The following is a 27,018-nucleotide window of genomic DNA, read 5'->3' as shown; positions in this document are numbered from 1 at the left end:
CAACATGCACAAAGCAGATAGAAAAGACAGAATAGAAATAACAGAAGGATGTCCTGCAACCATTATCAAAATGTGACATATAAACTGTCTTACAGTATGTGGACATTCACAGGGCAGTGTAGATGTTACTTAACTTTACACTGACTAGGTATTTAATATGAAAACTATAAATACATTTAAGGGAAAAGTAGAAGAGAATGTACAAATACTCACTCATCGTAAACATCCTCTGTGTCCATCCTGCGGTAGTACTTGGCCAGTTTTACTGCTAGAATAATGCTCGGGAGCAGGAGGAGAGTGCTGCAGCCCAGGCCCATCCAGAAAGTGTTCTGTTGGAAAGGCAAGTACTTAGGGTGGAAATGATAACCCATCAGGATATAAATTCATAATTATTTTAGCCTTCTGTTATTACTGAGGAAAGATTTCATGCAAAAGTTCAGGCTATGCAAGTAATATAAAATATGTCTTCCCTCAGGACATTATATAAATCAAATGAATAATAGATTAAGATAGACAGTAGTCGCTCCAGTTAGAGCCATTTAAAACTGTCACACTTTTGCTATGCTCATAACCATCCATCAAAACAGTACTGGATGTGACTTTTACAGTGGGAATCAACCTTCTTTACTCAGTTATAGAGTTTTTAACCCAAATATAATCTGTTACAAGTCTGTTTAAACAGGCTCTGTCTTCTAATATTGTTACCATAGAGTCAACCACGAAACTGCAAGCCATGATTTCTGCTGTGTCCACCATGTTGCTGAAGGGCTTGCATGGTGCAACTTCCATAGCCAGCTACAGAGGATATAAACAGGAAATGTCAACACACAACAGATTCAGTAACACTGTACAATTACGTTGCACGTTAAAGTCTGTCTTGGAGATGTAAACAATTGCACAACGTCTCCCTGCAGTGTTCTTGGCAAACAAAAAGAGACTTCTGAGATCAACAGAAAAGCTTCATGATTCAAGCATCTTGTTTTTTTTACTTTCATTCCTTTAGTTAACTAAAGCAGAAACCAACATGCCACAGAGCAAATTCCTCAAATTTATAGAGGTCGTAACTGTTATATTTGACTTTTCTTTATACACTCCAAAACCTTTATGCAACATGCAAAGTTTTGCAATGCAACATTTGCTTCAGGCTAAATTAACACTGTGAGAAATAGACCCACACCTTCAAAGGGAGACAGAATGTTCACATTCCAGCAAGTGAAATATGGTGTTACTGAGAATTATTTCTTGTAATTCCTTCTGAATTTTATCCTTTGTAGTTTGAAACATTTTATTGGAAGACTTGAAGTGATTCCAATGGAATCAATGTGAGTCGACAATATAAAGTCTCAATGTAGACGATTCAAGTAAAAGGCAGATTTAAATGCGATCTGACTACTGTAGAGCCTGAGACCTAAAATGTCTTGTGTGTCCAGCTCTCTAGTGTCGTAGTATCTAAATCTGCCTGAGAAAAGAAAGATTTAATATGAGCTTTACATCATTCCTGAAATAAGACAAAGAATGAGCCGTGTACTATATATCAGATATGATAAATATCATATCTGCTGATTGAAGTTTTCATCGTTTGTGGAAGTGCTATCTAAATCTTGGTGCAGGTTCTTAATGATCAGTAACAGGTTGATATTTGCTTAAAAAAACAAACAAACAAAAAAAGCAAACAAACAAAAAACAAACAAACAACCTTTTTTGCAAAACTGTAATTTTGTTTCCCCTTCTTAGAAAAAATAGCAAATTAGAACACCAAAACTTACAGATGTTTTCACCCATTCAATGTATTGATGAAAGTAGCCAATAATGGTGTTGGTGTACTTTCTGGACTCCTAAGGAAGATTAGGACACAATGTAAGTACAGCATTTTATACAAATCAAGTATAAAAGCAAAGAAAAATAATTCAGCTGTTACCCGATTTATTAAATGCGTAGCGTTCTGCGAGATGAGGAACTGCGCAGCTTTGATGGCATCAAGAACAGCTAAGATTTTGTTCTACGGAGAAGAAACAACGGGTTTCGTTTAGACGATGATGATTAAATTATTTCTGACTTAAACTTGAGGACTATTTTACTTACAGGAAGATCAGAGGCTGTTCTTTCCAGGAACCTCATACTCTGGTTCAGCGCACTCTGTAGAGCACCAAAATTTTAGGTATAAAGGTCAAAGTTCAGAGGTTAATGACATCCGTTCAAAAAATAAGCCAGTGAAACAGAAATGGAAACCAGAATCAACCGACACTTGATGAATAACATCTTTGCATGCTAAAGAGTTCTGTTCCAAAATTAAATATCCACAACGAAAAGAAAAACATGATTCAGTTAGCTTCAAAGGCCAATTAATTGTAACATATGCAACAACTAACCGGTCTTTCCTTTGCTTCCACTAGTGACTAAGTAGATAGGGTTGCTACACAACATTTCTTTTCTTTAAGTGGATATTTCTGACATTTTAGCACAAAACTCTTCACGTATAACACCAGAGTACATGAGTATAATGTACATTTAATAAAAACACACAATGCAGCCTAAAATTGGACTTTTCCCACCTCTTTTTTAAAAAATAAATAAAATTGCTCTAAATGATGTCAGTGTTTGTTAATGTTCCACATAACGAATGGGGACACTTATTACACAAGACGAACGCATTTCTGCTTACCCTTGCTCTAACATACTTCTTGAAGTTGAAAGAGGAAAAAGAACAACATAAAAAAAAGCAGCTGTAAAAATCTGTGTTGAAGAATATCACTGCTCGTCTGAACTGCTTGTAGCTGTAAATAATAGCTGTTATTCAGAAGAATGGCATAAAACTGAATATTTAATTTGTTTTTCACAGTCATGTCTTAGATGACACATGCCTGAGGGTCAGAATTTCCCATTTAAATTATATTAAATGAATCATATAAATGTCTTATCTCTGTCAAGGTTTATGTAATTCTCTGAAATATATATTTGCAAATGTTAACAGAAAATACTCCTACTTGGTAGCTTTGAGTTTGGGATCCTGACATCTAACACATATCGATATAGTCATTTATAACAAAATAAATCTACAGGGCTCATGTCTTTTAGCTCTGTTGTGGTCCCGAGTAGAGCAGGGCGATATGACCAAAAATATTTATCACGATATACATTTGTAAATTTGCGATAACGATATAACTGACGATATAATTGACACTAAACAAAATACTTTACAACTCCACAACTTTATTAGTGCAAAAAAAAACCCAAAACCATCAATGTATTTTCACTTAAACAAGCAGCTGTTTTTTTATGTGCATTAAAGTTATATATAAATTTAACAGTGCAAATTCAAATTCCTCGCTGACAGTTTAACCAAAAGGCATTTCCAGTGGAAATTGGCCGACATATCCTCAGCATAACCATGTATAATATCCACAAAACTTAAAAAGAGGTTATACACACACAATACGGCAATATTATGTTGAAGCACAGTACGTATCACTCCGCGAGGCTCCGCCTATGATAGCCGTAATGCTCCAACAATCCATCAAGCGGTGCGGGTTCGTAGCTTAGCAAAGTCGTACTAAAACATTTGACAGATTTGCGAGCGCTGTGTAGCACATAAAATCATTTCGAGGTCAGTAAACACAACCAGAATTCATACATAAGGCACACGGGATTATAAAGGGCCACTGTCGATTTTCAGAAAAATCAAAGGATTGATTTAAAGTGTGCCAGTTCCACACCACTGAAGCTGCAGCATTTTTACAAACCAATTCTGGTTCATCCGTTTCATTCAACGATCCGCTTTCGCCTTCCTCATTCTCCGTCGCCGCCGGCATGCTTTTTCCCATATGCGTATGAAAACAAAGGCACCGCGCATGCGCATTTTACCCAAATTCTATCGCGATATTTCATTTTCTTGTTGTTGCCCAACATTATACCGGTATTACCGTGAACGGTATGATATGGCCCAGCCCTAGTCCCAAGTAAAATATGGAGCTCAACTAGCCACTGGTTGCTTATGTCTCTGTATTTTGGCACCAGACAAAGTGTTATGTTAGGCGTCAGTAACACAGGCCTAGAGACCAGTTGGTGATCCCCAGTCTGACTGAGTGGTCCTCAAGGTTACTGTATGAAATAGGTTGTAAAAAGGGTGCTGCAACAAACTCCTCCTTGTAAATGGACTGATTCCCATATAGCGCTTTTCTACTCTCCTGGAGTACTCAAAGCGCTCTATTCAACATGGTGCATTCACCCAATCACACAAGCACCGTCTTCTAAGTTTCTTAGTGCGAACATATCGGAGAGCAATTTGGGGTTAGTATCTTATCCAAGAATACTTGGCATACAGACTGGAGGAGCCAGGGATCGAACCATTAACCTTCTGATCAGTAGATGACCTGCTCTACCTCAGTGTTGTGATAGGTTATATCACTAGCAGTCCATGGTACTTTGCATGGATGACACTAAATGGTCCGCAGACACTCATGAGGCTAACCACTAAAAGGTAATGACACTTGAAAAAGTGTGTCACAAATTGGAAATGGAGACTGTCTGCCTATCTTGGAAACCAAAATGTTTCAAAAGGCACGACATATACTTTGAAAGCAAATGATGACGTGACCCATTTCACCAAGCGACTGCCAGCAAACTCCAGCAACAATTCACCAACTTGCTGGGGAATGCACATTTTTTCTTACCGACCAGTAGTTACCAACCAGTACACAGTATAGGCCTGTGCAAGTAGGGCCTCAGGTTTAAAAAGCCTAAAATCAACTACCCACTGAGGTGGGAAAAGTAAAGACAGTGGACCGAAAGATTTTAAATATTCTTTAGAGCTTAAGAGAACTGAATTTTTTGTTTACGATCATACAATATATACATAGCAAACAATATATATATAGGATGCTGCCACCATAATGACACCCTATTTTTTGTCAAGTAAATATCTTATATCTTATTCCGCTTCTTTCCCCATCCTCTTAATTAATTCATTTTTCTTCATTTTTTTAAAGTTTGGCCACTGTTTAGTTAAAATGAAGATTAGCTTGTAATACTTACTGACTAAAACTAACTTAAATAAACACACACCAATAAATGCATCTAATACATCACTTCTATAATTCACCTGAAAGTCATATCAATTCCTGTCTGAAGGGAGGGGCAGACAAACAACCATGACAACTGAATACACCAAATTAATGCAAATTAAATCAGCAACCACTGGCACATAGTTTTGAAATGATGTAGGACGAATCTTTCCTCAAAGAGAATAACTAAATGAATCTAAGCAGAAAACAGAAATAGCTATCTCAATAGTAAACAGAGAAACACAGTAGGGCATTACCATGGATTGCTCCATTGGGACGATCTGTTGCCTGTGGATCTGCCGCAGAGTGCTAACGTGGCCTTTCAGAGCAGACTGCAGATTACTTTTGGGCTGAAACGCACAAACAACCACACAATTTAGTATTTAGTATTTAGTATTTATTTATTTATTGTCATTGTCAAGAACAATGAAATTGCGTTTGGGGCTTCCATACAACCCAAAAAAAAGAAGAAAATAATAAATACCCCTTAAAACCCAAGTGTACATATTTAACCCAGTGTGACTCCAATGCAATAAGACAATCCTTAGCAATAATGTTCGTAGAAATTCAGACAAAGACCTGAGAAACATGAAATATATTACATATACATCTTGAAATATATTAAGATAAATATATCAAAGGCTTAGATGGAATTGAAGCACATATATTATACATTCTTAATTTTTTCCTTGCCTTTTATATAACAGTACATTAGAATATAGTTCTTTATCCCTTTCATCCAGGAGAGGAATCAAATTATTGAATTTACGGAACAGCTGGGTTTACTTCAGGACAACAAACTTATGGGACCTTTAGATTAAAATCTCTTTAAAAGCCCCTTTCTCTAAAATCAACTAACTACAAACTCCATCTTTCTACAGGACCCTAATGGACTTAGAAATTGAAAGTGAATGAGCATGTTGTGCTGCCCTAAATGCAATGGACGGCAGTCACACATCATTGAGAGCTTTTATTTGTTCAGGCAGAGCCGTTGAAAGAGAGCTTAGAGAGCAAGAACACACGTATTTTCTTTTCATTTTTTGCCATCAAGTGCTCCTGTGGCATTGTAAGTACATAAGCAAATTAAATCAGTGTGCACACAAAAGAAAACACTTTATACAACCACTACTGGGTGCTTGTATAAAAGTCAGATTCTTACCATCAGGTCTGTCTGGGCCTCCAGTTCTCTGGCAAATGAGAGTAGATCCACTACAGTGACCCCCTTATTCACCTAAAGACATCAAAGTAAAAGAGAACAAAATATAAAAAGTAAGGTTGTTTTCCTTTATAGTAGCAAAGTTAAATTAAAGATGTTGTTTTGTCCACTCCTTTTCTTTTAGCTACATTTTCACCTTCATCCTGTAGTTTCTTCTGTAGCAGCTTTTCAACTGCACAGATTCCAGTCAATTAGACCGCTAGAAAGCTATTTAATATAACTTTTTGTCACTTATATTATTTCCAACAGACAGCAGAGAGACATGCTGCACATAAAAATGTGTCAGCTTGACTTTTGCAGGGTGTGTGCGTTGAGTATCAGTCAGTCTTTAAAGCTTTTTTTATTTTATTTTCAGTCACTCTGGGGAAATAATTCTAAGTGAACCTGACGGGTTGTGTTAGACAAGACATGAAATGCCAAGTCCCTGCCTGTTCCTACATCCTCTTTGCCTTGGCAGGATCACCTTTGGATAATTGAGCTGCAGTGGTCCTCGACGAAACCCACTGTTCTGTATCACACTGAAGCTCTTATCAGGCGAAGCATGGCTGCCTGTTGTATGTTAACTGACAGCAGTGGAGGTGCCTCTTAGACTGCGCCCACAGAAGTGAGCTATTTCTGGTAGCACACCATTAAAGCACAGCTGAAATATGTTTGTGTGTAATTATGTAAGAATTTATAACAATTCATTATTATTTGACTCCCCACTCTTTCTACTTGGATTGTGCTTTCTCAGATAAACCGGTGCATCTACAGAACAATTCAGTCTAGTAATCACAAAGAAATACCTTGGTTGTGTAGCTGTTTTACACAAATATTGTGTGTGTCTCCTTCTGTGTATTGCTTCTTGTCTTTGTTGTGTATGCTGGCCTGTCCCTTGCAGGCACACAAAACCACACTACTTCCTGCGTGGTTTTGTGTGCCTGATTATCCAATTATGCCCTTCCCCCTTCATTCATGCATATTTTAAGGGATTTATTTGTGTTGCACATTTTTTTCTTTCCCGCTGATGTGTTTGCTCATTCCAGTATGCTTGTGCTGATGCGTCACCTCCTCCAGGTAGTCGGCGTAGTTGATCTCTGACAGCCCTGCTTCAGAGAAATCCAGGAGGTTCTGCCTTCCCTCTGCCTCCAACAGGATTATGCCTCTCAAGTCGATCTTAAGACTGTCCAGCTGACTGACCACATCCTTTGTGAACTGTTAACACAAAGATATAAAATACTTTTTTGTTTAGTTGTTCTAGAATGTATATATTAAATGTTATTCATGCATATTTTATGTGTATGTTCCAATTTTCTTGACATAACATCAGAAAAAAAGACAATCTGGTAATCTTAGGACTTTGAGTAAATTTCCAGTATTGTGACTGTATAGACATGAAAATAATGAAAGGCTTCCAAAAACACAAAACAAATGTTGGCACACGAGCGACCCAAAATCTTAAAGATGTGGTTTGGATGGAAGTCTACATATACCAGTGATGTTTTCTCTTGATTTTTTTTGTTTTACAGTCCCCAGTCATACATTTCTCTACATAATCCTTTCATTTAACATTAAATAGTAAGAGTACTTTTGCTTGCACTGGACTGTATGCTTTAAGGACTGTTGTCCCAAAAAGCAAAGCCATAGCCGTACCGAGACATATCTTGGCAAGTGTGATTTTCGTGAAGGATGTCGTGAATAGAAATATGTAATTTCACAACCAAAAAAGAAGTTGTTGTTTTGTGGCACTTTAAAGACAACCAGACCAAAAATACTGACAATAAAAGCTGTTCTCAGATGACATGGTTGTATGTTTATGTGTTTCCAATAACACTAGAAATGTCCTGCATGTGATGGGTTGCACAACTTTTATTTAATATAGAAAATTCTACAAAGAGATGAGCTGTGCAACACTCCATACACTGAATCCACATACGCCAATGACACCCCCATTTACTGCCTGAAAATATTAATTTTTTTAAAACTTTTTTTTGTAATGAATTTTGAAATGTGAATACTTATGATCAATTCAAAGGTATATATCATAGACTATATAATATAATTTCATGTCACCATTTGGTGTTAAAGTTAGCACCCATGCTGCATACAACCTAGAGCCATGTGAGAAACTGCTGTGCATTTATACAGTGAGATAAATTACTTGGTTACTATGGTGATAACAAGCATGTTAGCTTAAATGAGGGAAGCTCTCCTTAGAATAGATGTATATTCACAATAGGGGGGGGGGGGGCTTTTTAGATTTGCTGCTTATAGCTTGTATGATTGGTAAATTAACAGAATAAAAAGTGTCAGACTTTTAGAAAGTTTTTCAGGCTTTAATGAAGAAAAATGAACAATATCCAGAAGCCGCATGGAACATATCATCTGTTGGCGACAATGAGTCAAGGCAATTGTGCCAAGTGTCAGGAAAGTGCTGAATGTAGAAGTGGCTGGCTTAAATCAATATAATGTCACACAGGCATACACTGACTTAAGGGCTAAAGCATGCTGAAATTATCAGCTGTCAGCATCCCTTTTAGTTTGGGACCTAAGAACTTATAAGGTAATGCAAATGAAGTACTGCATGCAGCCTTGACTGCAGATGTCTGGGACCTTATTTCCTGTAGAGTCGTTTTTAATCCAGCTGTTTTATCATGTTTTGCGAGTGGGAGGGAAGAGAGAAAATGTTACACGTGGACAAAGATTACCCTGACTTTACCCTAATATGTGAGCAACATCAGAGTTATTCTTTTTCAGCTGATTAAAATTTGTCCTATTAAAGGTTAATATCATGTATCTTTATATGAACTAGTAATGTAAAGTGTATAACACTTTAGGAGAAAAAAAGTAGCTATTTTAGTTGCTCAGCTATTATAAGACAGCATCCTATCATAATAATAACTACAACAGAGTACGTAAAGGTTACTAACCACTGTGGTGTTCAGGTAAGAGGAAATATTGAAGACTTTGTCCAGATGCATGGCAGAGTAGATGCCTTGGTTCTTTTTGCAAGTACTAATGAAGACAAGTACACGAAAACAAATACACACAGAAATATCAGAAAGGGGAAATAAAAGAAAGAGAGAGAGAAAGAGAAATATCAATATGTAACTTTCTGTCATAGTAAAAATATTTGCTGCCACCAAGTGAAACTGACTGGAAGTACATGACTAATATGTCCATTTATGAGAGACAGTGTATTATTCACGAAAAGCTTAAAATGTTTGCAAATATATTAAAGCTAAAAATGCCTTGAAAGCATTTAGGTAGCCACATATCTTAGACTTGCTTTATAAAGTGTGAAAACTTGAAAACACATTCTGTTTGAAAATGGTGACGATGAATCTGCCATCCCAGTATACTGAGAATGTGCAGCATCACACTGCAGGAAGATGATGAAAGCTCGTGTAATCACTAAGAAAGGGGCTGCAGAAAAGCAGTGCAGACAGCGTAGAAAAAAACGATCCTAATTAGCAAAGCCAGGTTAATAGTAACCCTCTCCTTCTTTCTCATTTGCATTTCCATCAATGGAAACAAGATACTCAGTCACATGCTTGATGTCTGACCCTAAGCCAAATGAAAAACAGCATCATCGATTAATTTTGCAGACTATACTTAGATAAATGGGTTGTCTTGCTGAAAAAAAATCATTCATATTGTTGTAAACTAGTGTATGCATGAAATATAGAGAAGACAGGTGGAGAAGGGTGTGAGAATAATGGCATGACAGTGTCATCTAAATACACAAAAAATCATTTTCTTTGCCTGTATAAGCTCTCTGTTGTCAACTTCAGCTCAGAGTCGTTGTACATGTAGCCAGGGATGAAGTTCTTCCACTCTGGGTTGATCATATATGGAGTATCCACAACCTGGTGAATTAGAGAGCAGGAAACAGGATGTATAATCAATAATTCCTATGGAGAAGCAAAATGAATCCATCAGTAAATTCATTATTGTAAATTCAAATTAGAAACAAATGCACATCATCATCCACGATGCAGTTCGTCCTCACTGAGGCGGCAAGAAAGTCGAGAAGAGCAATCATGGAGGCACAGAAGAAAATGCTGAAAATGAATTTCATTTGCAGAAACTTCTATAAATTACTTAAGAGACCCCGCTCCAAATCTGACAAACTTCGTTCTCTTTCATGAGTGCCGATGCACCATAAATTAAGAAAAATGGCAGAATATTTCAGCCTTTTTTTGCCCATTTCTTTATTTGTTTTTTAAACTTGAGGCAAAATTAGATCTTCTGAATTATGGATGGGTTGAGTGCAGATGCATTCAGACTTAACGCACATAACAGCTTGCCCTTGACAACTGGTAGCAAATGCTATTCCAATGAGCCCACCTAAGGGACACCAAGTTTTATGTAGTGTGCTTATACTAACAATTATCTGTGCCAGTGGTTCCCAGACTGTGGGATCTCAGAATTATAACTCGGGGTGGAGTGAAGCTGAATGAAAATGACACATTGGTTCTGCACTGCTAACAATGCATGGACACGTTTTTGAGAGGACTGCCCAGTAAAGCTAAAACAGATTAATCTACACCAAATGTCACAACCACCAAAACAAAAACTAAACACTATGACGAAGCACATGCCGGCCTCAGCTTCACCACAGTGGGTAATGAAGAGAGATCACAGTGTGCTGTGTCTGAAAATATTCACTTCTGAATGTATGAAGCTAAAGTGAGACTGTCACTTTGTTCACTATTTACATTTTTAGTTGTATCACACACAGATACACACGTTGGATTTTTCTATGAATTACAGTCAGTTTTCAAAGAAAAATATATAGAATGTTTCTTTTACTCTTCAAGTAGGACTTTTATTTAATAATATATATTAATCTTTGAAAGCAGGGCCCTTTGTATGCTTTATGTGTGGGATCCACTTTTACACAATCAAAAAACACTCTGTTTACATTTTATCTCCCTTATCATTGCATGACTTGCCTTGAAAAGCTCTTTGGTGTGGAATGGTTCGCACACAAGTTTCTCCATGTTCCCTCCAGCCAGGAAAATGATGGTCACCACTCCCATCAGTACCCAGGAGAAGAGAAAGCTAAATCCAACTCCACTGTGGAGAAGAACAAATAGTCCCTGTGGTACAGCTGATGTGTACAATTCTAACACAGTGAACTGTAGCTTTATAGTGAAACAAGCTGTCTGTCATAGTACAGTTTTAATAACTGTAAAAACTACTAGAACATGTACAGTTATACTACAGTTGTACTTGTAAAATAGCAACATAAACCTGAGTTGTGGCAGCTTTTTACACTTTGCATACTGGACTTACGCCATAAGCATCGTTCCTCCCGTATTGGAGATGCAGCCCCGTGTTGTAGGTGAGGCATGTTTGTCATAGCCCAGCGTGCCGCACAGCAGGCCCAGGTAGTTGAAGGCCAGGACCAGGACCACCATGCAACAAAGAGCAATGCAGCCAATCCACCTGAAGGCAGCAGGCAAAGCCAAACTATTAGAGATCTCACAGAAGGTGGTTTACCAAAATATAAATAAGCACAGTTCCCACTGTGGTTTATATCAACAAACTGTCAAAGCATCCTCGAGAAAGAGAGCTTTGCTCCACTTGCTTATACAGCCAAAAAAGCACATAAGCACAGAAACTAGGATGGGTACAATGAAAATAGAACACAAAGCTTACTAAAAAGGAAAAGAGAAAAAACATAAAGCAAGATAAATGTCAAACATCAGGCATATTGCATTAATATAGTTACCTCGTTTCAGCACATTTACATCATAGTTTCTATTTAATAAAAATGTTTTTTTTACTTTTACCCTTAGAGGTTTTCCTTTTATGCAAAGCACTTATAAATACACAGATATGCTTTGTGAAGTGAAGAAGAATACCTGTAGAAGTCCATTTTGTCAATTTCTGGGTAGTAGTCTTCAATCTTGGCGTGCACATGGTTAATGAAGATGGTGAAGTTGGACAGGCAGCTCTGCACTGGGAATGCCTTGGAAAAGCTGCTGATGTTATTGCCAATGCTATCCACCAAATTTGTTACACCTGAGAGAAATCATTTTTTCAAAACAGAAAAAATGAAGAGTGTAAAGATACTTGAAAAATAAATAAATTCATCAGTTTTACCATTTTAGGAAAAATATTAACCCGGATTTAAATTTAACATTGAATTAGACTACGATATCAACAAATGTTTAAAGTGAAATCTGTGCAATTCAAAAAGGCCCCATTCTTGCTACAAGAAACAAACTTACAGTACATAACAAAATAAACATAAAGAGAAACGCAGAGAGTGCAAGGAGAACACAAAAATCCATTCATTTATATAAGCACTTATTGTAATAACATATATCAAGAGTTATTAACTTTTGTGTTTGATTTCAGAAAAACATCGGTTCAAAAGCCACTTACTCTCAACAACACTTCTGGTCTGTTCAATCACCATATGCGGCGTGTCATTCAAAGAGGAGAAGCCCTGTGAAAGGAGGAAAAACAAGAAGGAACACCAAGTTTCTTTGTCCATTTTGTGGCTTTGGTTGGATTTGAAAAAAAAAATCAGGAACTAAAGATGAACAACTAAACAAGAAAACTGACAAAATACATCAGAAAATAGACTGGAAGACAAAAAAACTCCAATTAATGTGGTTCATGCTCACCCTCTGAACGACAGCGCTGAGGTCTGTTTTCAATACATCGTTCATCTTTTCCAGCTGTGCATTCACATCGGGTAGCTAACAAGTGAAAAACACAGCTTTGATAAGTATTTGCAATAAGAAATTATCAAAATGTAACAATTCCTGATTGCTGTTCAGAAATCTATTTTTTTCACTAGTTCAAATAACTCCTTAAAAAAATAACCTAAACCTTTCTATTGCTGTATTTCACTGTGCAGCACACTGCATGAGAAACAATGGGACAAAACAATTATTTCTAATGCTTAATATAATGCATAATCTTTAGGGTCAATATAGAAAGGTAGATGATTACTTTAAGACAGACGCAGAAAACGTTGAACTTATCCATTAGCCCAAAGTACTTAAGCCTGATTTTTAAGTGTGAACAATTTTATTGCAAACACGTGCCAAAAAGAGCACCACAGTTACAGTTTTGTACCCGTGTGAAATTTGAGCTGATCTGCAGCTGGGACAACGACTGGCGAATGTTGCGGCATAGCTGGGCTGTGGTAGCATCCGAGTCTTCATCATGGCAGTCAGTGTCATTTAGGGTGTGGTTGATGCTGGTCCGGACTTGGCCCAGGTTTAGGCTCAGTTTCCCTGTTCCATCCTGAAGCACCTCCAGAGATGCATTAACGCTCTCCAAGGCCTCCTTGGTTTCTCGCATGGCTGAAATAACAAGACCACAAGCGACATGGCAAGTGAACTGGGTTTAATATATGAGGGAAAAACCAATAAAGGAGAAATGCCCAAAGCAAAGTACCTAAAAAGTAAAAATGAAGAACAGTGGTTTTTGGGACTGTTCTCGCTGCAGTCACATGTTCTTCCAAAATGTAAATAAAGTCAGCTGGATTGTCTTATATCCTCAGAAAAATAAAAATGAAGGTGTTTTTTCACTAGTTATCTTGAAGAAAATTTTTAAATTAAAGGAGTTGTCATGTAGGGCTTTTCGATTAACTCTATTCCCATTGGATACTACTATGTGGTTTGGCTTCAGATGACTCAAAGAATCATGAATACTTTATATGAATCTTTCAGTTCTCTTCTGGAAAATACTGTAACAGTAAATGTGTGATATTAGACAGCCTTTGATTTCACCAGTGAAGAGGAAGTATGGAGCTGTTTTGTTTGTTTTGTTTTGCTTTTTTTAAACAGTGTATTGGTAACACAAATCGGGTAACCAGAACAAGGCAGTGGAGGCCAGAGGAAATCATAATGGTTGACCAGAAATAGCAGAAATACAGCTTAGAAACAGATATAGCATGATTTTTCATGCTTGTGTGCAACCCTGAACCCTGTTATAAAAAGCATTATGTGTAAAATGGGACTACGTAGGAAAAGAAAATTGTTTCATATTAAATAACTGTTTTGCTAAGTGGTAAAGGAACTATTAAGACCCTTTACCTAATTAAAATCACAATCTTACAATGTCAAAAGAACACATTATGCTGCTTGAATCATTGGATCATAATTATTGAAACATTAATGCGTATTTCATTTTAATGTTTCAGCTGGAGGTTATTTAAATTGCTAATATAGTAATAGGTAACTTTAGCTATATTAATAAAACATTATATATTAGTGACTTTATATAGTTAACATCTGCAAAATACTAAGCATTTCAAGTGTTATGTTATGGTATAGAGTACAAAGTACAATGTTTGTTTCAAAATATAATGTAGTTGAAGTAAAAGTCAGCAACAATGAATTATTTAAATAAAGCACAATGATATTAAAACTGTACTTTGTTTCCCAGGCACATACTAAGAAATCCTTACTATCAGCCCAAACTCCACAATCGGTGTATCCCTAGTAAAGCCCAGGCCTGATCCAAGTATATCTTTTGAGTTTCTCATCCAAGCTAATGGGGTCTGACATTTTGAGTGTGTCTGTAGTGTTCTCGTATACTAGTGTGAATCTCTAGCATCTAAAATTACACTGTTAACTGCACTGCATGCAACAGAATCGCTTTTGGCGAACATTAAGCAAACAGGAATGCTATGAATAATATGAGCCATTATTAAAGATGTCGCTGTTCAGTAAATGACGCTTTTCCATGCATTTGGGTTCATTGTAAGACAGCAGCCAGTGTTAGTATAGAGTCTGTGAGCAGCCTGCATAGGATGCTTAAAATTCAACAGGATAAAGAAAACAAAAACACTAGCATCCTTGAACAGAGGCATAAAAGGTGAACAACAGGAAACGGTAAATACACTCTCACATAGTGGCACGATTAGCAACACTGTGAAGCCATAGATGGACGCTTAAGCACCATTTTTAATTGTAGTAGTATATATCTCTTGGTTTTGTATTCCCTTTTTCTATCTTGTTACACTCTGCATTCTCAGTGAATAATAAAAAGCTTTGACAACTTGGCTCAAACCCAACAGAAACCCAAAAGGATATGAATATTAAAAACCCAAATTACAGTACAATCACTGCCATGCCAATGGCCAAACATTTTACCAACTTTACTTTTTTCATGCTTACTGACAGATCTTTCATCTTTTCTTGCTGATGTGGTGCAAGCCTATATATTTGGGTCAAACATCCACACAGTAGGGGTGGGGGAAAAAATCGATACTGTGTAGTATCGTGATAATAATAATAATAATAATAATAATGGATACTTTATTGATCCCCATGGGGAAATTACTTGTTTTTCTCTGCATTTGACCCATTCACTCAGTGAAGCAGTGGGCAGCCCACTAAGCAGGCGCCCGGGGAGCAGTGTGTAGGGACGGTACCTTGCTCAGGGGTACCTCAGGGTAGCCGTTAAGTGGATTCGAACCGCCGACCTTCCGATCATGGGGCGACCACTTTACCTACTGAGCTATCCCTGATATTTTGTTTGCTAATAATGTATCGATACAGGGACAGCAGAAATCGATATTTTGTTACAAAAAAAGTTTTTGTGGACTGGAACATGCTCTGACTTCAGAGCATGTTGATCAGCTCCTTTTTCTGAGCAAGAATCCTGACATTCCCTCGCTGTCCAAATGTGTTTAACTTTTTTTTATTGCAGCAATAAACATGACAGTTTGCTTATTTTAATTTAAGACATGTTTTATTTTAATTAAGTTTAAAACTTTTTTATTTAATGTAAAATTATATTTTGTTTTAATTTACTTTCAAATTCTTCATTTGCTGAAGGGGCTGCATAGTTTTCACAAATTGCATAGTTTAGAATAGCTATAATTGTACCAGATGGTTGCATTCAGTTAAGTTGGACTAGACTGTAATACAAACCGTTCAGTTTGTCAACAATAAAACTGACTGAATAAAACTGTGAGACTTTGTTATTAGATAAAATGAATATTGATAAAGTTTACCTTTATGTACAGAATCTGAATATCGCAAAATATTTTAAAAAATTGCAATAATATCGTATCGTGCGTTAAATATTGTGATAATATCGTATCGTGGGATATATGGTGATTCCCACCTCTACCACACAGCATCTAGTTGTAATTCAGAATTTAAAAAACAAGAGAAAAAGAAAACAAGGTACTCTCATAGTTACATATTCAAATAAAAAAAAAGAAATAAATAATAAAAGTAACATGATTGGTTACACAAACATGTTTTTTATGCTCACATCACACTGGGGTAACACAGTTACAGTATAAAGGGTTTGGGGATTTTGTCAAAACACCATGAACTTAAAACTGCACTAGGCTGGATTTTTTTTAATCATTTCCATTTATATTCATAAATGGAAAGAAAATTGAGAGAATTTATTTGTCCAATTTACCTGGTGACAACAGAAGCAGACATTCACATAAAGGAATAAAGCATGAATCTAAAGTATGGATGCCTTATAGTAAAATTATATATATATATATATATATATGTATGTGTGTGTATGTGTATGTATGTATGTATGTATGTACAGTATGTATGTATATATACTTCCACCCCCACAAGAAAAAAACCTTTCTACTTTCTTCACTCTGTGGTCACCAAAGTAAGATATAGCATAGTGCAGTTTTTATATACTGACTGTTTATTTTTCATCAAAAACTCAAGAACTGTAACTCGGGGCTCAGGTAGGCATCAAGGAAGAAAACAAAGGGGACGAATCACAGTAGCAACAATGGTGTCAAAATTCACAAAGTCAAGGGTCAAAGGACTGTGGGTCAGTTACTAAGTTATCATTACCTTTAATGGCCCTCTCGATTTTCACTTTATAAAAAAAAAAAAAAGCATAAAATACAAAGATTAAGGATTAATGAAACTATTATTATATGGTGGAGGACTTATTACTTATAGGAAAATACTGAAACGAGTCCTAAACCTGTATTTCCACCAAAAAAAGGTTATTCACACTTTAAATCACACATTTAAGGGAAAAACATTGTATTCATCACACAACTGGCAGCACTGCAATGTTTGCAGTGAAGCTGTAGCTGGCATTTAGTAGCTTAGAACCTGCAATATTTAGATCTTAGCTAGAGGAGGAAATTAAAAGTGAGCAACTGTACCTCCAGCCATATTGAGAACTTGGTCCAAGGCAGGACGGACCTCCTTATCCAACTGATCATGTATTCTTCCACCCAATAATGGACCTATGTCTGTAGAAAACATCAGCATAGACACGTTAGTCCAAGTCACTCTTGTTCCCAATTTTGTTCTCTAGTAAACTTGTGTTCTAATGGTTTGAGTATACAAGGCATAACTTCTTCCTTTTTTTGTTTTTAATTTAAAAGCTTAAAATCCTGGCTCTGCTTTTGCAAGTCACAACTTCTAGGAAAGAACTGCCTCCAGAAGAAAGTAGCAGGAATACTCAAGAGATGTTTTTTAAAAGTTGCTACTTTGCCTATGGAGCTAGTTAAGTCACAGTTGTGAAAACAAGTAAAGCAGACACATTAAATTCACATAATAAGCATGCTACACAACTGAGTGTATAAACTTAGTGACTTGTTTGTGTCTACCTAATTTACTATTGGAGAAACAGAGAAGAACTACTTACTATCTAGGTCATAGATGACTTTGTTCTTGGCCGTGGCATACTGTGATATTAGGTATTCAATTTGCTGCATAGAGGAAACACAGAGACGAGCAGAGTCTTAGAAATAGCTGCACAAAAGTACTTTATTGGTCTAGACACCAACAAACTACTTCCGTGTTACACAATTTCATTAATCCACTTGAGAATCTGGTTGGAGTTGGTTTCTTCAGCAAATACCACCCATAAGAGTGAGACTGATTGTTGGAGAAATTTCACCGTATGAGAACAATCTTTTCAAAAGCAACTTTGCAGGTGTTGCGTGCACAAAAGGTGAGAAAATTCTCTTTTCCCGTGTGAAAGGATTACACAAAGCCAGCATGACAAGAAACCCCAGTTTCAACAAAGAAAAAAAGAAATAATATGCACACTGATTCACAAGTGTACCCTCAAGGAAAATTCGTAACTGAACCATCTATAATGCTTCACCCCAATTCTTTATGTAACATCGTGTTTCAAATGGAAACTTTCTGCCTCACCATCGGTGTGTCGTTAGCAAAGGTGTGCAGATCCCTCATGTTGCTGTTGACCAGTCTCCGTACGTTCTTCACCTGAGAGCTCAGGTTCTGGTTGGCGGCATACGCACACAGCACTCCAATCCTAATAAAACAGTGGAAACAAGAACACAAACATGTAATCTGCCTGCTGTCGGACATGTCTGAGTGACCCTGCTGCCCCTGTGTCAGTCAAGAGTAAGGCAGGGGCGAGCCATGCAGAGCAGGGTGATGACAAGCCATCAGCAGTAGGGGTCAGTGTGCACCACCACATTCACTTTACTTTGTTTTTGCAACTGCCACTGAGTGCACCTGTAGAGTGCCTTCATTCTTTGAAAGCCAGCATTACATTGGACTATTCTCGTACTCAAGAAAATAAATTTACCTTAAATCCATTTTAATTAACTGTTACATACAATTTCATTCATTTAATGTAAGTGTTGACATGAAAACACAATTTCCTGTTCATCAACAATGTTTTTAATAGGCTAGAATAAGGTAACATAACAGGCATAGAGGTCTTGTGTAAATGCATCTTTACAATACTGTATGTGTGTGTCATATACTGACATGTTCTGCAGTCTCAAGATCTAAACAACTATTATTTCCCCAAGTAATTTAGAAATAGACTCGTAGCTATAAACCCAGGTGTCTTATCTTTATAATCTAAGGTCCCTGGGTTGTAAGCATATTCAAATTGAATGTGAAAACACAGAATCGCATAGAGCAGACCATTAAAGTGAATCTCTTGCATACTTCAAACAGACCTGAGTAGCTTACTACAAGGCTTAATTAGCTCGAACAACATCAAGGGAAAGACAGCCCATAATATTAAGCGGTTTCCATGACTCACTCTCATCCCAGCTGAATTTTCTCCTTCAGCACCTCACAGCTACTGCAGCACTACAGTGTGTGCACGTATGTTCTTACTGCTACTGATGTGTGTTATTGAGGTTCGCGCGTGAGCAGCTTAAGGAAAGGCGGTCAAAAAGGAAAAAAAAAAAAAAGCTTCTCTACAATTGACTCTAAGGATCAAAAACTCCCAAAGTAGAGTTGTATGACACAGTGAATCCCCTTCATGGAAATGCTTCAGTGGAATAAGCAGCTTTATGAATGATGTAAGATGACTGGCAGAGAGGAGTAACAAAAGAACTGACTCAGAAGCTTCTGGGAAGGTTTAGATCAATGGTGTAGAATCGGGGTGCTGTGACTGACTCTATAAAAAAGGCAGGGGTCTTTATGTGTAAGTATGACAACAGGTTGTACGTATGTGACCACAGTGCACCCAGAGATGGGGTTTCTATTGTCTTACTGCTAATGCATGAAGACATTGCTGGGCGCCGTTCTTCTTTACAGAGCAGTAAAGTACAGCCACTGCTGTAATCACAGTTTCCCTTTGTGCATATAATCTAATTTCTATCCTGGATTATGCTGTGGACATTTTGCAACATTAAGCATTGCAGTGTGTTTGCACACTTAGTGTATGCATAAAATGTTTTCTACTTTCAAAAAATGCAGCGCATTGGAGTACATTTCCTTCCACTTTGTTAAACGTATGTATTTTTCTTAATTTCTGGCATGGAAATGCAGGGGAAAAAATGTCTTCAAATATTGTTACACTTTATTCTGTATGCAGACACATGCTTAAGTTTAGGCAGTCTAAGTCAGTACTTGTCAGATATCACAGCATGTAGCCAGCTAAGAGTCAGCATGTTTAGGATTTTTTTCTGGGGTTTAAGTCAGAGGACTGAAGAGTTAATGATTCAATAACAACCTAGTAAAGTTTGAATATTTATAAGCAAGAGGGACAGTTTCACAGATATGCCACAGATACTTTGAGTGGGCCAGTCAAACACCTTGGTTATTTTCTTTTTTAGACAGTTAGCTGTAAATGTGCTGGTGTTCTTGGGCCAAGAACACCTTTAGCTGTGGTTGAGACTGACTCTAAAATACTTTGGTATACACAGGAGTTCATGTTCAACTCAGTGAATGCAACAAGAGGAACCCAAATCATTATGTGGTATGAGGTATTTGTGCTGATATACTGTGCTTGGTTTTTGCCCAGCGTGGCACTGTGTATTACATTCTTGTCAAAGTCTTGCCATTTGTTCAGATGTAACTTTGCAATCCTTTGCAAACTTGCTACCCTGTTCACAGGATTCCCTCGACATATATTTGGTTTGTTTCTAAATCAAAATGAATGTAAATATTCACTTGCTGGCATCTGAAGGAAATTCATAATGAACATCTTTCAAGATAAAAAAGAGCCTTCTAACAGCATTGTCATGGTCTTTAAAGAACAAATGTGTTATAGGATGTGCTGCCCTCGGGAGAAAAATTCACTGATCTGCATGGCATCAAGCTGCACCATCTCTAGTGGATGTGTGATAATGTTTGCCATAAATAGTGAGTGTGCCAACAGAGTAAACACTGTCACCGTACAAGTGGCGACTTAATGAGAAACTAGGCCAAACAAGTAGGCTGGGACACAGTGAAGTGGAGCCATCCGTAACCAGGGGAAGATTCAAAATGGCCACTTTCACAACAAAAGCCTTTTGTCAAACACTTTCTCTGCCCTCCCTCTGTATCTTTCTCACTCACACTTCATACATTTGCTTTCCTCTTTCACACACAAATTCACAATCCCGCACTTTTCTTTTCTATGCTTGCTTTTGGTTGTCTGCTTGTCTTTATTACTTTACTTATGAAGCCTCTATTCCACACCCTCGCTAAACTATTTCTTTCTCTACACCAGTATTTCTCCATATATCTCCCTTGATGAGGTATTTTTGTTTGACTATGCTTTCTTACTCTATCCCAAAGTGAAACGTAACTACCATTTTCCTACTCCACCCTTTCTCTTCTTTAATCTCCTCCTCGGTCTCCTGTTTTGCCCTCAGTTACCTCTCTCTTTTCCCTCTTTCTCTCTCTCTCTCCCACTTCCTACCTCCTGTCCCTTCCTTTGTCTCTCTCACTCCCTCTCGTAGCTGAACAAAGACTCTTTGAGGAAACAGCCTGGTGCTTTGCAACAAGCTGTGTTGCTGACTGTCCACCATATTTTATGAGAATCATGTTTGAGTTTAGCTTGAGTTTGCTCACGTTCCAGTTTGAGTCTGTTTTTTAAAAAGTGATTAAATTAAATGAGGGTCTAAAGCTGCAAGAAGACAACAAGGCATACACACATTTGTATTTGAATACGAAATGATCAAACAACCATCAAACTTAAAATGACAAGCAGGGCTTGCTAACCCGCTTTCTCACTTACAGCGTCTGTATCCACGAAACATGCCACTAAGGACTCAATCCCCCTGCAGTGTCATCTTCATTTCACCTTCTATTTAATGGTGTTTATTATATCACATGTGACAGAGAAATATTCCATGGCATTCAGCTGATGATAAGCCAAACTATAAAATTCACTTATGAAAAAAAGATGTGAGCTTTGCATGACAACAAAGAGAAGATCTGAAATTCAAAGCAGATCAAACAGGCATCAGTTCATTATATATATCTCCGATTGAGCTTCTAGCATTTATTCCTATCCTTTAGTCTGTTATCTAAAGTTTTTGTCCATATAAAAGGTTTTCAAAGTTATAAATGCCAGACTCCTCTCTTATGTTACTTATCTACATCATCATATAAAAAGCCCTCAAACCAAGAATAAGCATTTGCCTCCCGGAGGAGCCAGCAACCTTTAGCCAGAGCTGCTTTATTGCTGGTCAGCACAATTTTTAGTTTTGATGACCATATCCTGTTTGCAAATCAGTTATAAGAACATGTGCCTAACATGGTTTAAAATGTTTACAGTTTCTCAGGGATCCTGGATTTGTTTGAATGTTTAGTGTTAGCACTATGTTCACCTAATGCAAATAGACCGGCACTTATATATATATATATATATGTATGCTAACTGAGCACTCACAGCCCCTTTTTTTCTACAAGCCCCTAATCACACACATGTACTTTACCTAAGCACCTTTTTATAACATTCAAATTAACACTCAATTCAGTATCTTGCCCACACAGACTGGATGACTGTCCACAGCCACTACAAGACATAGGCTACTGTTCCATCTCTTTACCTTTCTCCTAAGCTCGGTATTTTCATGCAGCCAAATTCAGAAAAAAAATAACTCAAAATTACAGTTTTTCCACTTCTTTTTTTTTTAAGTCAACAGAACAAGTATGAAAGAATAGCAATAATGAAACTTATTCAAACTAATGTAAACTAGCTCTCACTTTGAAGAGAGTCGCTGATTTGTTGCACTGCTAAAATCCTCATGAGATTCATCTTTCAAATCCACGATGTACTAATGTGCCACCAACTGTTTTCTGTAAAGTACTTGGTGACTCCTGTCTATAAAAAGCATCAATATTGTTTTGAAATAGGAATATAACTATTGATTGCTTATTTGCATATGGAAACTTTAAAAACCTTTGAAAACTGTCTGGCTTGTACCAGACTAGTGTGACGGCTTTAAAATTGACACCCTCATAAAAAGAAATGTTGCATTTCAATGAAGCAGGTGGCCTTTAAAAATACCATTTGTCACCTCATCTGTGCACTTCAGCCATTGATCTTTTGTGCAGCATCATCACATTTCACTGCTATCAGCAACGTCTGAACTGCACAATCAACTCTAGCTATCAACTGTATGGCTGCTTTTTGACTGCAGGGGACAATTCAAACACAGCAGGAGGCAGATTTACCTCCAACAAGCTTGAAAAAGGGCTTTAATTCCTGCTTGAGCAAAAGCCAAATGACACATGAAACTGCCCCATGACAGCAGACGAAGAAGAGCAACAAACTAATGCAGTGCCCCAGAATCTAGGGCACTACTGGGGGCTGGGCAGTGAGTGTTCCATGGTCTGGTGGTTCCATAGCTTTTACAAACTTCAACAATGGCCTGCATTCAGTGTAACTGTAGTTCAGAGGCTGGGACAGTCCCCTTACAGCCCCTTCCTCTTTTAACACTGCCGGAAATGTCTCTTTATTGTCCAGCCTCAGTAAGAAAATGATCATTCTAGTCACTGTAATAACTACAGTGATCATTTTAGTTCAAACACATCGATAGACAATGGCAGCGTAATCAGCACATGTGCATAATTAAATATTCTGAGTGCAATATAAAACAGCTACTGTAACTGTCAATCAAAGCCTTATCCAGAATAATCACTATAAGAATAATAATTAATATAAATAATTTTTTTAATTATTATTAAATCTTTATTTTTGTGCCAGTCTGACCTGAATGCAAACGCTAACGAGAAGTGATGCATTTTGGTGCATGTGGGACAACAGAGGTGTTGACTGAAAAATGTCGGGCCTAAGCAATTTGTCCTGTCATATACTGTAGGTTATGTAGCAAATCTTATGTAATCTGAAATAATTCATTAGACATTTTATTGTGCCAACAGGTCACTGCCACAGCCAGCAACTGCAACTTTTTCTAATTTTAGCCACTTCGTGATCTCATTACTCCACTTATTTAAATGTATATAAATGTAATAACTGAATTGCTATTGCATTCATTTTAGTACCTACATAAAGCCTTTGGTTTGCCTGTTTTCATTCCATTAAACTGCCCTTTCTCCTTCAAGTGGCTATTGTTATGTATTTTTATTTGCTGTGTTATTACTGTCCTCAGAGCTTGCCAAGTCACATTCTGAGCCCAACTTCCCATTGGAGCATTGTGTCCTGTGAAGAATTTAATCAAGCAATGAATGCTTAAGCTTCCTGGCTTCAAGGCCTTTGCTCCGAGCATGACAGCCCAGTAAAGACAGTGCTATTAGTTCTCAGTTTTCTTCCTACTCATAAGGATGCTGCGCAAGCTGCTGTCAGTTGCATGTGAAGACTGTCTGGACTAGGTTGATGGGAGACAACAGACCATTAATTTCACAGTAAACAGTCCAGGAATGATATGAATACCAAACTCTGAGCCAAACAGCCTCACGGGGTTGTGTAAATAACACAGAAGGTCACTGCAGCACAATAGGATTTTTATTTTTTTAAATCTGTAGAAGGGCCAAAAGACAAAAAAAAAAAAAAAAAAAAAATCTTCTGCAGTGCATGCATTTTTCTGATTAAATTGTCAAACAGTGTAACCATTGATTAATCATTTTTCCATCCTAAAGCATAGCTTATACTAATATTTGTTTTTCCTTCAGTGACTGAGTTTGCTCAAATATGATGCAAATGACACATTGTTAAGGACACTACCCTGATTACCTGGGCAAGGACTCTGGTTATCTGGATATCTTTGCTTTTAAAAGTTAAATAGTAAAGTTCTCACAGAAGCAGTCTTTCTATAATTTGTCTTCTTAAGGATGTCCAAAACGCTTTAATAGACATCTGTGTTGCTCAGTAAACCATCCCTGGATAGGCTAAGTTTAATTAACCCCCTTCAAGCAAACATTAGTGGTTTGATTTAAAAATAAATATCAGCTGTCCATAACTAAATAACTTGTGATAGCTAATGAAAAAATGAGGAAATTCAGAGAGCAGATTATTTAATCAGCAAATGCTAACTTCATAACACATGAATGCACTTTATGAAGCATTAACCAGTCAAACCTAAGCGTAATTAACTATTATTTGCATATAATTAATCCACTTTGGAGAAGAAGACGAAGTTTAAATCTTTTACACCTTTTCAGAGGTCCTGGTTTTCTCTGAAGTTAGAGGTCAGCTGAATCACACTGATTTGCTTTGATCGTGCCATCTTCAGTTATTTAGCGAGTTCATCCCTAGTAAAATAATGTTAGTTTGAGGTTTAGCGTCCACTGAATGTGAGAAGAATTCAAAGTCATTCAGTGTTTTCACACAAAATCATCATTAATCCCCTTTCAGATGAACTGCAGTGCAGTTTGTAGGAATTGGCAAAGAAAATTAAAGTATTGACAAACAAAATTACAACTCTAGTGTCTATCAAATATCAAATACAGGTGCAGGTAATTGTGTGGATATCATTGCTTTCATGCTACTGTTCTAATGCAACCATCAGTGGCTTGGTGCTTAACAAAGCACACAGGTCTTGGTTTGAATCTGCGGCCACAAACTTCAGCGTGAAGTTTGTGTGTCCTCCTTCCGTCTGTGGATTCTGGCTTCCTCTCACACTCCAATGATATGCATGCTAGGTTAACTGGTCAGTCTAACTTGGCTGGAGGTGTGCATGTGAGTGTGGATGTTTGTTTTTCTCTGTGTGTTAGCCATGGGATGACTCTTTTCCTATCCAGGTGGCATTTAACCACTGGGATGAGCTCCAGTTTTAGGGGATGGGATGAGTTTGTACACTGCTAGTAAAGATGGCCCTTTGTACATATGCTGTATTATCCTGTGAGTTCTTGTACGTTTCAAAAATCAAATGGTTAATGTTCTGCTGATTACGTTGATGACCTTTTTCTTGTTCTTCCCTCCCAAGCTTCTAATAATTTGACATTGTTAATATTGTTAAGCTGCTATCATCAGAACCCTTGTTTCTACACTAAACGAAACTACAAAAAAACTACTAAAAAGCAGTTTATTCTATTTGCACTGTTTCTTCACCACTCACCTTTCTTCACTTTCTATTATGAATCACTTTACATTTAATCATTAGTTACTATTAATAGGGGTCGTCTGATTGTTGGGGTTTTCAATATATTATTGTAGGATCTTTATCTTACACTATAGATACCCTGGAGGTGACTGTTGTTGTGGTTTGGTGCTATCAAAATAAAATTGAATTGAATTGTATTATATCTGAGTAACACTCCCAATATAGCCCCCAAAATACTATTTGTTCTTTTATAACCACAAAGCTCTCATACAGTGGCTCATTACTAGTGAGCCTGGTTAGTATAAAGTTGCCAGCCTTCATTTTGCTGGGGTACACCCTGATGACCACAAAGTGACACAAAGACATGTATGACAGATCCATCTCCCAGAAATGCTGATATTTCTGGGTTATACCTCCTACTCGTAAAGCCATCACAGATCCCTGCAGCTTTGCCTTCTCCTATCTTTTCTCTCCTGTGTAACAATGTGCCATATCATCACTACTGTAACATAAATGTCTCCTATAAATTTGAAAGAAAGCCCGGCCTAGCTAGGAAAGTCAGTTAGCTTCACAATATTGAATTCTTCTAAATCGTGTGTTGATTTACAAGAATCCACGACCATTAGCATCCCAGGGTGAGAGGAAAAAATTCAATTAGTAAAAAATAAGGCGGATTTCAGCTATAAATGCAAAATGAGGGAAAATTTGAATGATTAGTATGAATGAGGTCTCTCCAGGGGATGTGATAAATTATGGGATGCACTGCAAATTCTGAGAACAACCCCTCCAGTTAATTAGCTTGGCTGTGGCATGTGTAAAGCTGCCATTGTTTGGTGTTTGTGTGCTGTGAACAGGAGATGATAACTTTTTTTTAGTTTATTAATAAAAAAAAAAAAACTTTAAACAGAGACAATTCAAGAGAAAATAAGGATAAGGCTTAAGGGCCAATCAACGTAAAAGAAGAGCGCAAATACATATTTATGAATCAGAAACATAATTCTCAGTTGCAGCCTGAGAAATTACACAGACTGAAAAGCTGTATATACAAAAATAGCCAGAGG

General features: G+C 37.2%; 1 protein-coding gene across 13 annotated transcripts in view; it reads right to left on the bottom strand.

The window, feature by feature from the left end:
- The window catches only part of prom1a (prominin 1a), an 85,599-nt gene that overhangs the window by 6,948 nt on the left and 51,633 nt on the right, over positions 1 to 27,018 (bottom strand). For 8 of the 13 annotated variants that reach the window (XM_085469326.1, XM_085469323.1, XM_085469324.1 and 5 more), the window contains 20 exons: positions 18,405 to 18,525; positions 17,890 to 17,953; positions 17,402 to 17,491; positions 13,357 to 13,586; positions 12,900 to 12,974; positions 12,655 to 12,718; positions 12,129 to 12,288; positions 11,557 to 11,709; positions 11,214 to 11,337; positions 10,021 to 10,124; positions 9,186 to 9,270; positions 7,324 to 7,470; positions 6,220 to 6,291; positions 5,318 to 5,410; positions 2,663 to 2,680; positions 2,083 to 2,136; positions 1,919 to 1,999; positions 1,767 to 1,835; positions 706 to 795; positions 214 to 329 (listed from right to left, as the gene is read on the bottom strand). In XM_085469326.1, the coding sequence (XP_085325452.1) occupies positions 214 to 329; positions 706 to 795; positions 1,767 to 1,835; positions 1,919 to 1,999; positions 2,083 to 2,136; positions 2,663 to 2,680; positions 5,318 to 5,410; positions 6,220 to 6,291; positions 7,324 to 7,470; positions 9,186 to 9,270; positions 10,021 to 10,124; positions 11,214 to 11,337; positions 11,557 to 11,709; positions 12,129 to 12,288; positions 12,655 to 12,718; positions 12,900 to 12,974; positions 13,357 to 13,586; positions 17,402 to 17,491; positions 17,890 to 17,953; positions 18,405 to 18,525 (2,010 nt within the window). Of the gene's footprint in view, positions 1 to 209; positions 330 to 705; positions 796 to 1,766; positions 1,836 to 1,918; positions 2,000 to 2,082; positions 2,137 to 2,662; positions 2,681 to 5,317; positions 5,411 to 6,219; positions 6,292 to 7,323; positions 7,471 to 9,185; positions 9,271 to 10,020; positions 10,125 to 11,213; positions 11,338 to 11,556; positions 11,710 to 12,128; positions 12,289 to 12,654; positions 12,719 to 12,899; positions 12,975 to 13,356; positions 13,587 to 17,401; positions 17,492 to 17,889; positions 17,954 to 18,404; positions 18,526 to 27,018 lie in introns of those variants that run through there. The other 5 variants (XM_085469333.1, XM_085469353.1, XM_085469377.1 and 2 more) reach the window with 3 other exon arrangements.

Source organism: Copadichromis virginalis, linkage group LG2 (genome assembly GCF_057382275.1).
Source record: "Copadichromis virginalis isolate Kocher_CV1m ecotype Utaka linkage group LG2, C_Virginalis_male_GT1.1, whole genome shotgun sequence".
NCBI lineage: Eukaryota > Metazoa > Chordata > Actinopteri > Cichliformes > Cichlidae > Copadichromis > Copadichromis virginalis.
The sequence above is the reverse complement of the archived record's forward strand: the minus strand, read 5'-3'. Positions and strand labels throughout refer to the sequence as shown.